General features: G+C 45.5%; 1 protein-coding gene across 1 annotated transcript; it reads left to right on the top strand.

Annotated features, from left to right (window-relative positions):
• Positions 1 to 7355: 7355 nt before the first annotated feature.
• LOC144283047 (transmembrane protein 229A-like) lies at positions 7356 to 9256 on the top strand. The gene has a single exon (XM_077846671.1). It carries the CDS (start codon positions 7492 to 7494, stop codon positions 8293 to 8295), a length of 804 nt encoding a protein of 267 aa, XP_077702797.1. The 5' UTR covers positions 7356 to 7491; the 3' UTR covers positions 8296 to 9256.
• The last annotated feature ends 5151 nt before the right edge of the window (positions 9257 to 14407 follow it).

The following is a 14407-nucleotide window of genomic DNA, read 5'->3' as shown; positions in this document are numbered from 1 at the left end:
TGAAGAGATGGAAGAAAAACTTGTTTGGAGCTCAGTTAGTTTTTCGCTCTGGTTATTATCACGACTAGTTCATATCAATACTACTAGATTTCATTTATATACAATGTAATCAATGAAGGTCAAGAATGTCCAAACAATAGCTCATTTAAATCAACATTAGAATCCACAGAAGCTGAATGATCTCCTTTTTGTGTATGTCTCCTTTTTTTTGTTTTGAGGTTTTTATTTATATGAAAGAGAAAGAGAGAGAGCGCCAAAGCCTTAAAATGTATATAACTTTGATTCTCTATTTAAACTTTAAGGGTATGTGGTCTAGGTAAATAAACATGGCTACATGAAGAAGATAATTAAGGAAATGCTTGTCGCATAAAAGTTTATAGCAGCAAAACTTTTGAAACAACCTAACCAGCTAAAAATTGGGGATTGGCTAAACAAATTATGGGATATCTCTACAAAGGAATCTATTGTCGTCATACCCATGAAGTAGCAGATTATCAAATCAAAAGATGCTCCCTAATCACCAATAAGTGACAAGAACAATTATAAATTATAAAAGGAATGCATAATATAGTCTTCTTTTTGGTGATACTAGAATATTGTTGAAAGCCTACATACCAAAATATTAACAGTGGTTATCTATGGGTGGTGGTATCACGGGGGATGTGTACTTCTTTTACTTTCTACATATATTTATTTCCAATGCATTCAATAGACAAGCATATCCTTTGTAGTAAGCTATACTTGAAACTTCAAGAGGAGTAGACTTTGTTATATTCATTGTTTATGTCCAAGATATAGCACAAAATATTGCACATAAGTGTTCCATAACTGTGTGTCGAAGAAAAATATATTTAAACATATATTTATATTTAGTTATTATAAATAAAATTCATATAGGATATAAATATAAGAAATATATATTCTCTAAAGCAAGAGTTGTGGCAGTCGTAATCTCAGAGGAAAGCAATATGTCACCAACATGACCATTCACAGAAGAAACAGTCACACAGGTCAGGCCAAATAACTACAGTTAAAGGAAGAAAACCACTAAGTAATCACCAGGTGGCAGGAGATAGAACCAGCAACTTAGCTAAGGAAGCCAATGAGTATAGTGAGTTCTAGAAACGGCATCCTCCACAGAGGGCCTAAGAAATCCAGGCTCTTGGCCAACAGGACTGACTCAGGCCTCCTTCACTTCCTTCTGGAATTCAAGTGAAAGTAACTCCTCTCTTCTGAGCCTTGATCAGTAAGCTTGTTTCACACAGCTAGGGTGGATGCTTAGAACCCTCCAGTGGGCTGGAGACATTTTGTAAGATAGGGAGTGTAGTCTGGAAGAAGGAATTTTTGGATTTTAAATGAGAAACAACTCTGCCATTATCAGCGTGTGAGTTTTGCCAAGTTGCATTTTTGTTTTACTTGTTAAGTATGAATTAGAAAAATAGCTGTTTGTCACAAGATTGAGGACAAAATGGATAATGACTGAAAAAAAATTAAGAAGTACCATAACTAGGTGTTAAACTATAAAACATATTACCTTTACTACCTTAGAAAGAGAGAAATGCCCCATGTACATTCTAGAATGAGAATGCCATGTATGATTCATACGGAAGATGCTGAAATATAATATGTACTTAGGTTTTGGAGACCAGATACAAGTGGACTTGGGTGGCAGCCCGGGTGGCTCAGAGGTTTAGTGCCACCTACCGCCTGGGGTGTGATCCTGGGGACCCGGGATCGAGTCCCACGTCAGGCTCCCTGCGTGGAACATGCTTCTCCCTCTCCCTGTGTCTCTGTCTCTGTCTCTCTCTCTGTGTCTCTCATGAATAAGTAAAATCTTCAAGAAAATGAGTGGACTTGGGTAACTAGATGAACACATGCAAATCTATTGGTTAAGTCTCTGCACGGAAGCATTCCTAGGTTTTTAGGTTAGGTTTTAGCCACAAATAGAGGTGTTAACTGGAATAGCAGGGTGTGATTTTGCTGATTTTGCTGAACTTCGATATCTAGAGACATGTCCCAACAGCACACAGGAATACATTTGCATTCCATACTTATTTTCCTATTATCTGAGCTCTATCTTCTATTCCACACCAAACAGCAAGCCCTTCCAGACAGCCCCATTTGTACAAATAAAGAGCCATTACTAATTTGTCATGAAACGCAGAAGGGGGAAAGTGCAGCACAATAAATAAGTGTACTGAACAGTAACAACAAAAGGATGTGAAAGATTGCATAGGTTAATGATTAAAATGATAGCCAAAGGGATGGAGTAGCTGGGGAGGGGTTAGGGATTCTTAAAGGAAAGCCCATTAGAACTATAAACAGAATGATCTTTTTTATTAAATCTGCAACTTCAACTCATTCAAGGTGGCTTTAATACAAGAACATAAGAGACAACACAGTGTGTGGCAAATGAGCTGTGATGTCAAGTAGAAATGACTTCATTGTTGGCATTGGACTTATTAGCTAAGACCTTGAGCAATAACTTTTCTGAGCCCCAGTTTCAATATCTGTTCAAAAAAATAAGAGAACGTTGTAGGAATTACTGATAATCTATGTGAAGTGCGGGATCCCTGGGTAGCGCAGCGGTTTGGCGCCTGCCTTTGGCCCAGGGCGCGATCTTGGAGACCCGGGATCGAATCCCACATCGGGCTCCCGGAGCATGGAGCCTGCTTCTCCCTCTGCCTGTGTCTCTGCCTCTCTCTCTCTCTCTCTCTCTGTGACTATCATAAATAGATGGAAATTAAAAAAAAAAAAATCTATGTGAAGTGCACAGCTGACATGTAGGTGCGCATTAAGTAGTATCCATTGACAGTGATGACCTCTCACCCATAAACCTCAACCAAGTAGTTTTATTCAAAATAAACTCCTTCCTCTGAAAACATAATGGAATTAACTAGGGAGGGGAAATCCTCTCCTTGCGCACTGAAGGTGAGTCACTGGCAGGCAGGCAGAAATTGCACAAAGGGAATGTTTCTGATTTGAATATTGCTCAAAGTGAAAATTTTAAGCAAGATTTTCCAAAATAGCTTGGTGCTCTTTTGGTTTTTCTTTAAGTGTTGTGAATTTAAAGAATTTATTCAAAATCTGTTCCTTAGGGCGCCTCGGTGGCTCAGTCAGTTAAGTGTCTGCCTCCGGCTCAGGGACCCTGGGATGGAGCTCCACATCAGGCTCCCTGCTCCATGCGGACCCTGCTTCTCTCTCTCCTGCTACCCACCACCCCCACCCCCACTTGTGCTCTCACTCCCTCTCTCTCTCTCTCTTTTTTTTATCTCTGTCAAATAAATAAATAAAATTTTTTAAAAAGAAAAAGAAGAGTATAGGTAAAGTAAATGAAACTGTAGACATATGCAGACAAATATTTTACACGGCTGTTTTTATGGAACTGTCAATCAATCTCTCTCTCCCTTCCCCTGCCCTCCACACACACTAAGGATGAGCATCATTTTAGCTAAACTCAATGTCAGCCTTGCTTCTTTGTTACCTTTACCTGTCCTTACTCAAATTATTCTCCTCAGATTCCAAACTGGTCCTCACTATCCGATTGTGTGAATCCAAGATCAGACATCTCTAAAGCTTATTGTCTACGTGGCCATGACATTATTGTTTGGCTGTCTTCATTAACATGACTTCTATTGTCTTCATCAACACAACTTTTTTATTCTAGGAAGCTCTGGAGCAGAGAGATAAATGTTTATCGATTCTCAATGCTTTTTGAAACACTCACCTCAAGACACTCATCTTATGTCCACCAATCCAAAACTAGTTTATCATAATCATTAGCTAATTCTAATCAAGCCCTTGTATTGAAAGACCCATTTTAAACTCAAACCCCAAAACCACTTAAATAGTCCAACATTGTCCTTCCTGCTCCAAGATGCTATTAAAACTTTGCCAAGGAAGAAAGCTTACTTACCATGGTAAGCAACAAACTCAGTTTTGCCTTAGCAACAGGCTGTTTTGGTAGTATTTTTAGGGAGCTAGCATTCAGCAATTGCAAGCCTTGGAGCGGGTGTTCTTAGTTTGATGATTATAGTATATAGGAGGGGGGTGTATGGGTATAATTTGATCTATAATAAGAAAGTTTTTATATCTAGTGTTAATGTGGCTGCTGCCTTTTACTGTTTTCTTCTGTCATTACATTCATGCTTTACCCTAGTGAAATTCCCTTAAGCTTTCTTCTAAATGCTGTACTCTCCCCTCACTTTCCTTTGTTCTTCTGGTGTGCAATGAAAGGTCTCAGGCATTCCGCACATATAAAAGACTATAACCATGACCCCATATTCACTAGACAACAACTCACTGAAGATTATCATAATCCTCCAGAGGACCCTTCTCCTAATTAGCAGATCTCTCCCTGGTCACACTAGCTACACAGCTCAACCTGGCCAGTCCAGAATTGTTACATCTCTACAGGTGGTTACTGAGACAGCTTCACAGCTTCTGAGGACAAAGAAGACTGTCTTTTCCATGGAAGAACAATGCTTCAAAACATCCTTTGAATGGCTACTTTCTAACCTAGGGAGTCTCAACTCATGTTATTTTATTGCAGATTCCTGTTTCCTATTTTTAAATTCCCCTCACCCTTATGACCACCAACTCCCAGCAAGTTGCTGCTTTAAAACAGGTGGATCTTTGCAACCTAATGTTTGTAGTAGTCAAGACCAACACAGAAATGCTTTTAAGCATTTTATGATCATGGAGATTCTGATGCAACCATTGTAAATTATAAAATCATCATGGATCAGCAAAGCCGTGCTTCAGTTTTCCATTTGGAAACCCAGCAATGAAGTGTTTAAAACAAAAGAACAATGTGAAGATAAGGCAGAAACAAAGATTGGTATCATTGGTGGGCTAGCTTTTCAGAATGGTAGAAGATATTCACTTTTTTTAAAATGAGGCAATGAGTGTAAATAATTAATAATAGCAAGTTATATAATGAATAGCTTCCTTGCCCCTTGTTTCATGCCTTTTTAAAAACTTTTCCTTTTATCCTTTTGGTCTACTTTTTAAAAAAGTTAGTGTTTCATACATTTTGAAGTGGCATAACTAAGGCGACGCCACAACAAAAATATAAAAAGAAATATAGAATAACAGGTAATAGCTGCTTTTTCTGCTACGGACTTATAACTGTTATTTTTTTTTTTAATTTTTATTTATTTATGATAGTTACAGAGAGAGAGAGAGGCAGAGACACAGGCAGAGGGAGAAGCAGGCTCCATGCACCGGGAGCCCGATGTGGGATTCGATCCTGGGTCTCCAGGATCACGCCCTGGGCCAAAGGCAGGCGCCAAACCGCTGCGCCACCCAGGGATCCCCAGACTTATAACTGTTAATTTCTATTTTGCATTACTTCTCCCGGAATAAATGAGAAACAGATTCAAAAAAAGGACCTAGAACATTGAGATTTTTAGTAATCTAACCCACTCCCCACTTAGCAGAGCAATACATTGACAGCAGTGGTGAGACACAAGCTTTTTATTATACATTCCCTAATTTTAAAAAATTAGCGTGTTTAGAACATGCATGTACTATACATGCATAAATTTTATACATGTCTTATTATACCAATATAATTCATAAGACATGTATGGTACACAAAATTGAAATTTTGTTAAGTGTGGAGGCTAAAAATACAGAAATAGAAGATACCAATTTTTGTGTTTAATCCAAAAGATTTTCCTACATTCCCTGAGATGAACTAGTCTGAACTACCAAATTAGATCTTTCAAGGTTTTCCTTGCATCTTTAAGAAAGTTTATAATAGGGCAGCTCCGGTGGCTCAGCAGTTTAGTGCTGCCTTCAGCCCAGGGCGTGATCCTGGAGACCTGGGATCGAGTCCCACGTCAGGCTCCCTGCATGGAGCCTGCTTCTCCCTCTGCCTGTGTCTCTGCCCCTCTGTCTGTCTCTCATGAATAAATATAATCTTAAAAAGAAGCGCAGCCCCCAACACACCAAAGTTCTAGATTCTCTCATTTTACCTTAAATAGATTAATTAATTAATTAATTAAAAAATCTCACTCTCAGTCTTCATCTCTGGGATGATCTAGTTCTGCAAGGAGAAAAAGCAGCACTGGGGTGTAAGAGGCAGAGACACAGGCAGAGGAGAAGCAGGCTCCATGCAGGGAGCCCGACGCAGGACTCGATCCCGGGACCCCAGGATCATGCCCTGGGCTGAAGGCAGGCGCCAAACCGCTGAGCCACCCACGGACCCCTCAAGGGTGCTATTCTTGACAAGAGCCTCCGCGGCAGCCAGAGCAACGTCCAACCCAACTGGCCTCAGATCATTTCATAATTCGGGGGTGGGAGGTGGGGGGTGGGGAGCTTTGAATCTCTGTCTTGGCCCCTGGCAGACTAACCTAGGAAAACAGGCTTGTCGGGGAGAGAGAGTGAAAAAGTGAACCAGGGGACATTTCGGATGCTGGGGTGCGGCACGGAGTCTCGTGTTTATTCTTCGTGCCTGGGACACGGCCGGCTTTGAATCAGAACATTAAATACACAGCACCGCAGCCTGGGCCCGGCCCGGCCTCTGGCGTGTGGCGCGAGGCCCTCCGCCTCGCCAGCGGGCCCGGCCCTGGTTCCGCGCTCCCGGGAGTGCCGGGCCCCCGCGCAGCCGGCGCAGCTCGGGTCACCCCTGGTGGGGGTTTCTCCGCTCCTGCCTCCCCCGCCGACGCCGTCCCAGGAGGAGGGCGGAGAGGCGCGGCCGGGCTTCCTCGCCGGGACCCCGCGGGCCTCTGCGTGGAGGGCGGAGCGGGAGGGGGGCCCGGCGAAGGCGGGAGAGGGCGAGCCGGAGGGGAGCACGGGGAGGCCGGGAAGGGCGTCACTGCTCGCTCTCCCCTTCAGGAGCGGGCGGCAGAGGCGGCGGGGCGGAGCGGCGGCGGCGACGGGGTTCGCAGCGGTCCTCGCCTCCACTCCTCCGTGGGCCGCGCGGAGGGAGCGCGGGCGCGGCCGGCTGCACCCACCCGGGCCGGAGGGCAGGGCGCGGGGGGAAGGGTGCTGCGCGGGGGGGCTCCGCGAGCTGGGCGGCCGCGCGTCTCCCGGACACTAGGGCTCCGGCTGCACCCACGCGGGCCGGAGGGCAGGGCGCGGGGGGGGGGGGGCTGCGCGGGGGGGCTCCGCGAGCTGGGCGGCCGCGCGTCTCCCGGACACTAGGGCTCCGGCTGCACCCACCCGGGCCGGAGGGCAGGGCGCGGGGGGGGGGGGGGCGCTGCGCGGGGGTCTCCGCGGGCTGGGCGGCCGCGCGTCTCCCGGACTCTAGGGCTCCGGCTGCCATCGGGCCGCGGCCGGGACGGAGCTCCCTGCGCTCCCCCGGGGGCCTCGGCGGCGCAGCCCCGCAGCTCCACGCACGCGGCGATGCGGGCGCGGAGGGGCGGGCGGGCGGGGGCGCGAGGCTGCCGCCAGCCGCCCGGAGCCGCTGTCCACTGCTGAAGCGCCGGCCGCCGGCGCCGCGCTGCCCGCCTGGAGCGACTCTGCTAGTACGGGACGCACGGGATGCCCGGGACGCCTCGCTCGCAGCCCGGACCTCCGCAGGCTGGGGTTCTCCTCGCCCGCCGCCGCCTGCTGCACTCGCTCACCCGCTTCGCCCCGGAGAAGGTCTGCCTGCCGGCCGCGCTGCCCCAGCGCCTCCGTCTTCAGTTCTCCGGCCTCCCCGTCGGCCCGCGTGGCGCTGCAGACCCCGGCGGCCAGGCGCTGCGGCTCGGCCTGCGCGGCGGACCGGGCGCGGCGGTGCGGGGCCGCTGCGCTGGGGCTGCGGGACTGCAGGACGTGCTGGCGCTCTCCCGCGGCCCAGTGCTCCCGAAGCGCTTCCTGCGCCTGCGGCACCGGGGCCGCCCGAGCAGCGGCCCCAGCCTTGGCCGCGCGCGCCCCCGCCGCTCCGGGCGCAGGTGGCCGGCGACGACCGCCGAGGCACCGGGGGCGTCGGGGAGCCCCGCTCGGGGGCTGCCGGACCCGCTCCGCTTTCTCTTCTTCGGAACGCACGGCTTTTGGGATGAGATCCTCTTCACTTTCTTGGGCAGGCAGACGGGCCGACCAGCGGCCACACGTCGCTCTGGTCCTCCTTTCTGTAGGGCAGCTGCAGCTTCGTGGTGGAGAAACTCTACTTCCACCTGCACTGGAGCCGCGGCTGGAGCACCTGGAAGCGGTGCCCGTCTACGTGACCTTCCTCTACGCGTGGGAGCTGTGCCGGGGCCTGGGCCTCCGCTCGTGCGGCGCTTGCTCCTGGGACTATTCTCACTACCCACTCAATTTCATGGGCCTCATCACCCTGATGTATTTACCTGGTTGGATATTCCTTAGTGTGTACCAGGACCTACTTGGTGTTGTGCCGGGTTCAGTACATACCAACTATCTAAAGGAAAAAAAAAAAAAGTCATTCGAGTCCCGCGAACCAATTCGATTTATTTTTACACGTTTAAAACGGAGTGGTTTTTTTAGCCTTTTATTTTTATACGGTTTCCTAAGCTCTTCTAATATGTTTTATTCGACTTTTCGGTTTTTCTGACACTTTGGAACCTATGCATAATACAACATTTTGAAATTTTACTCGAAACATAACTCAAAGTACTTGTCAATATTTAAAATCCCTTACAAGCCCAAACAGCAAAACCATGATACCTTAACATCAGAAGCTGTAGTATATTCACTTATTTGGGCATGGGTGGGTGATAACTACTAGGTTTTTGTTGTTGTTGTTGTTGTTGTTGTTGTTTAAGAATGAAGTTATTCAAATCAGAAATTGATGATCTACAAGATTTGGTGAAATTTTCTAATTCAGTGATTTTTTTTACTTTCTTTTTAATCCAATTTCATTTTAATTCCCTGCCCTATTTACCAATCACTGCTGAAACTCAGTGTCTTTTATTCCTAGAATGACAGTTAATAACTCTTAAAGTGCCTCCCTCTAGCGCGCAAGTGGAAAGAAACTGACAAATGTGAAAACACATCCTATGGATCGATTTTTAAATAAATCTTTTCTAGCAACTCAGACAGGTGACACTGTGTTAAGATTTTTGATCTTCATCCTGGAGATGATTGTTTTTCCAATGTAGATTAGCCTTAAACGCCAAGTGTGTTGACATTGGTCAGATGCTGTGTTATCTATAGTTGTAAACTTTGGTTGTAAAATGTTCACCTTATATGCCCAAAGGCCAAGCAAAATTTTATCACCCACAATAGTATTCTAACCCTAAGGACTCTTTCTACACGGAGCTTCAAGAACAGAAACAGTTCCTTGGAATAAAATGAACCTGAATGTTCATTATCCTCGCATTAGACCTAATTGCTTACCGTGAATACAGATAGGCGTTTTCAGAGTATTTCTGCCACGGCTCACTTGTAATCGTCTTTCTTTTTCCTTCTGGACCCACAGAGTTCTTGGGCCAAACCTGATGTGCTAATGTGCAGTATAAATCAATGATAGCTTTTTGGTGACTCATTATTGTCTGGAAGCTCCAAAGTTAGATGATAAAAACCGCTTTAAGAAATCATGTCTAATCAATAATAATGTACTTTAAGGTTGTTTGTTGTTTTATTATATTTAGAAAAGATGTACAATTGAGTATAGCTCAGCCAAGGATGACTAACACTTTCTCAGTTTTCGTTATGAAAATTATGAGGAAAACTTACAGTTTGTACAAATGAATTGTTTCCGCTTCAAATTATTAGCTTGTCTATGCTATGAAAGGGGACTTCTTTCTGGTTTCAAAAAAATATTTGCTATGGCAGTAAAAACAAATATGTATTTAGATGATTGTTGGGAATAATTTTGAGAATGTTATTTTAATTCACTATCTGAGGTTGTGAGCTAAATTATAAATAATGCAATATAATCAACCCCACCTGTGGAATGGATCGTGTCAAACTGATTATGTTAGCTAGTCAAAGCTGAGTAGCAAACCAAATGTTTGCAGAAAGTTAAAGTGTCACTTTATGAAACTTGGTCATAGGTAAAGGATTTCTGAAAACACTGGCCAGAGAAAAGTAGAAGTATAGACACTAAAGTTAGTCAGATGCTAAGCAAATATTTGTAATATGAATGTGACCCATTGCACAGGAATCTGAGTTAGGTGTGGCACCACACCACACATTCCTGTGAATGCTTAACCAAATCCTTGACTTCTAGGATACTTGCTAAATGTACATGTTTGCACTTACATCCTTCATATACGGCTCCTCATCCCTGCTTACCTGCTTACCGGCGTTCCTAGGTTCAGAAATCTGTCAGGAAGTAGGAAAGCCTGCTACTTTTTGTTTGTTTGTTTTTGCTTTTAATGTTAATCCTATTTTAAAGAAAAAACCAAGTTTTCCATCCATTCAGTTCATTCAAGAAATAATTACTGTGCACCCATTATTTGCAAGGCATTTGCCTAAATTCTGCAGATACAGCAATGACCCAACACAAACAAAATCTGTCCTTATGAAGCTCAGGTATTAGTGTTTTGGAAGTTATACTTAACTCGGAAAGCTACTGTTTTAGTACTAGGCAACGAGAGGCAGTTGCTAGGAGGGTCCTCATCAGGCTGGATATTCATCAGAATAAACATCAATCCATCATCTCTAAAACAAAAGTCCATTAACAGCCCCTCTTCTAGTTCTACAAAGACTTCATCCGTATGTATTCCGGAAGTGATTATCCTGTCTATGAACTCGCACCTTGCTCTAAGACTTCTTGTTATGTGTTTACTCAATTTCTTAATTGACATTTTGCTATAACTGAAACTTGAAAGAAAAAACATGGCAAGAATCATCAGATCAATCAATTTTGTTGGGGGGAGGAGCAAGATGGCGGAGGAGTAGGGTCTCCAAATCACCTGTCTCCACCAAACTACCTAGAAAACCTTCAAATTATCCTGAAAATCTATGAATTCGGCCTGAGATTCAAAGAGAGACCAGCTGGAATGCTACAGTGAGAAGAGTTCGCGCATCTATCAAGGTAGGAAGACGGGGAAAAAGAAATAAAGAAACAAAGGCCTCCAAGGGGGAGGGGCCCCGCGAGGAGCCGGGCTGAGGCCGGGGCGAGTGTCCCCAGGACAGGAGAGCCCCGTCCCGGAGGAGCAGGAGCTGCACCGACCTTCCCGGGCGGAAAGGGGCTCGCGGGGAGTTGGAGCAGGACCCAGGAGGGCGGGGAGGCCCTTGGGCTCCCGGGGACAGTAACAGCAACTGCGCGCCCAGGAGAGTGCGCCGAGCTCCCTAAGGGCTGCAGCGCGCACGGCGGGAACCGGCGGGACCCGGAGCAGCTGAAGGGGCTCGGGGGCGGCTCCGCGGAGGGGGCTGCGGGGCCCCGGGAGCAGCTCGGAGGGGCTCGGGCAGAAGAAGAGGCTCCGTGCGGAGGGGGCTGCGCGGTTCCAGGAGCAGCTCGGAGGGGCTCGGGCGGCGGCTCCGCGGAGGGGGCTGCGCGGCCCGGGAGCGCGAATCCACCAGCGCAGGCTCCGGAGCACAGGGCGCCGGGACACAGCCCAGGATCCCGCCTCCCCCGGGACAGGCAGAGGCCGGGAGGGCCCAGGACAGCGAGAACGCTCCTGCCCCAGCTGAGCAGATCAGCGGCCCCGCCCCGGAGCCTCCAGGCCCTGCAGACGGAGTTCCTGCCGGAGCTGAATCCAGGGCTCCAGAGCTGCCCCGCCACTGGGGCTGTTCCTCCTGCGGACTCACGGGGTAAACAACCCCCACCGAGTCCTGCACCAGGCAGGGGCACAGCAGCTCCCCCAACTGCTAACACCTGAAAATCAGCACAACAGGCCCCTCCCCCAGAACACCAGCTAGACGGACAACTTCCAGGAGAAGCCAAGGGACTTAAAGAACACAGAATCAGAAGATACTCCCCGGTGGTTCTTTTTTTGTTTGTTTGTTTTTGTTTTTGTTTTTGCTTTTGTTTTGTTTTGCTTTTTGATTTGTTTCCTTCCCCCACCCCCTTTTTTTCTCCTTTCTTTTTCTTTCTCTTTTTCTTCTTCTTTTTTTTTTTTTCGTTTTTTTTTCTTTTTCTTCCCTTTTTTTTTCTCTTTCTCTTTTCTTTCCTTCTTTCTCTCCTCTCTTTTTCTCTTTTTCCCAATACAACTTGCTTTTGGCCACTCTGCACTGAGCAAAATGACTAGAAGGAAAACCTCACCTCAAAAGAAAGAATCAGAAACAGTCCTCTCTCCCACAGAGTTACAAAATCTGGATTACAATTCAATGTCAGAAAGCCAATTCAGAAGCACTATTATACAGCTACTGGTGGTTCTAGAAAAAAGTATAAAGGACTCAAGAGACTTCATGACTGCAGAATTTAGAGCTAATCAGGCAGAAATTAAAAACCAATTGAATGAGATGCAATCCAAACTAGAAGTCCTAACGACGAGGGTTAACGAGGTGGAAGAACGAGTGAGTGACCTAGAAGACAAGTTGACAGCAAAGAGGGAAACTGAGGAAAAAAGAGACAAACAATTAAAAGACCATGAAGATAGATTAAGGGAAATAAACGACAGCCTGAGGAAGAAAAACCTACGTTTAATTGGGGTTCCCGAGGGCGCCGAAAGGGACAGAGGGCCAGAATATGTATTTGAACAAATTCTAGCTGAAAACTTTCCTAATCTGGGAAGGGAAACAGGCATTCAGATCCAGGAAATAGAGAGATCCCCCCCTAAAATCAATAAAAACCGTTCAACACCTCGACATTTAATTGTGAAGCTTGCAAATTCCAAAGATAAGGAGAAGATCCTTAAAGCAGCAAGAGACAAGAAATCCCTGACTTTTATGGGGAGGAGTATTAGGGTAACAGCAGACCTCTCCACAGAGACCTGGCAGGCCAGAAAGGGCTGGCAGGATATATTCAGGGTCCTAAATGAAAAGAACATGCAACCAAGAATACTTTATCCAGCAAGGCTCTCATTCAAAATGGAAGGAGAGATAAAGAGCTTCCAAGACAGGCAGCAACTAAAAGAATATGTGACCTCCAAACCAGCTCTGCAAGAAATTTTAAGGGGGCCTCTTAAAATTCCCCTTTAAGAAGAAGTTCAGTGGAACAGTCCACAAAAACAAAGACTGAATAGATATCATGATGACACTAAACTCATATCTCTCAATAGTAACTCTGAATGTGAACGGGCTTAATGACCCCATCAAAAGGCTCAGGGTTTCACACTGGATAAAAAAGCAGGACCCATCTATTTGCTGTCTACAAGAGACTCATTTTAGACAGAAGGACACCTACAGCCTGAAAATAAAAGGTTGGAGAACCATTTACCATTCGAATGGTCCTCAAGAGAAAGCAGGGGTAGCCATCCTTATATCAGATAAACTAAAATTTACCCCAAAGACTGTAGTGAGAGATGAAGAGGGACACTATATCATACTTAAAGGATCTATTCAACAAGAGGACTTAACAATCCTCAATATATATGCTCCGAATGTGGGAGCTGCCAAATATATAAATCAATTATTAACCAAAGTGAAGAAATACTTAGATAATAATACACTTATACTTGGTGACTTCAATCTAGCTCTTTCTATACTCGATAGGTCTTCTAAGCAAAACATCTCCAAAGAAACGAGAGCTTTAAATGATACACTGGACCAGATGGATTTCACAGATATCTACAGAACTTTACATCCAAACTCAACTGAATACACATTCTTCTCAAGCGCACATGGAACTTTCTCCAGAATAGACCACATATTGGGTCACAAATCGGGTCTGAACCGATACCAAAAGATTGGGATTGTCCCCTGCATATTCTCGGACCATAATGCCTTGAAATTAGAACTAAATCACAACAAGAAGATTGGAAGGACCTCAAACACATGGAGGTTAAGGACCATCCTGCTAAAAGATAAAAGGGTCAACCAGGAAATTAAGGAAGAATTAAAAAGATTCATGGAAACTAATGAGAATGAAGATACAACCGTTCAAAATCTTTGGGATGCAGCAAAAGCAGTCCTAAGGGGGAAATACATCGCAATACAAGCATCCATTCAAAAACTGGAAAGAACTCAAATACAAAAGCTAACCTTACACATAAAGGAGCTAGAGAAAAAACAGCAAATAGATCCTACACCCAAGAGGGAGCTAATAAAGATTCGAGCAGAACTCAACGAAATCGAGACCAGAAGAACTGTGGAACAGATCAACAGAACCAGGAGTTGGTTCTTTGAAAGAATTAATAAGATAGATAAACCATTAGCCAGCCTTATTAAAAAGAAGAGAGAGAAGACTCAAATTAATAAAATCATGAATGAGAAAGGAGAGATCACTACCAACACCAAGGAAATACAAACGATTTTAAAAACATATTATGAACAGCTATACGCCAATAAATTAGGCAATCTAGAAGAAATGGACGCATTCCTGGAAAGCCACAAACTACCAAAACTGGAACAGGAAGAAATAGAAAACCTGAACAGGCCAATAACCAGGGAGGAAATTGAAGCAGTCATC

Source organism: Canis aureus, chromosome 14 (genome assembly GCF_053574225.1).
Source record: "Canis aureus isolate CA01 chromosome 14, VMU_Caureus_v.1.0, whole genome shotgun sequence".
Taxonomy (NCBI): domain Eukaryota; kingdom Metazoa; phylum Chordata; class Mammalia; order Carnivora; family Canidae; genus Canis; species Canis aureus.
The sequence above is the reverse complement of the archived record's forward strand: the minus strand, read 5'-3'. Positions and strand labels throughout refer to the sequence as shown.

Bases quoted from the DNA above. Each gene is read 5' to 3' on its own strand.
- LOC144283047 (XM_077846671.1), top strand. From the start codon at position 7,492: ATGCCCGGGACGCCTCGCTCGCAGCCCGGACCTCCGCAGGCTGGGGTT.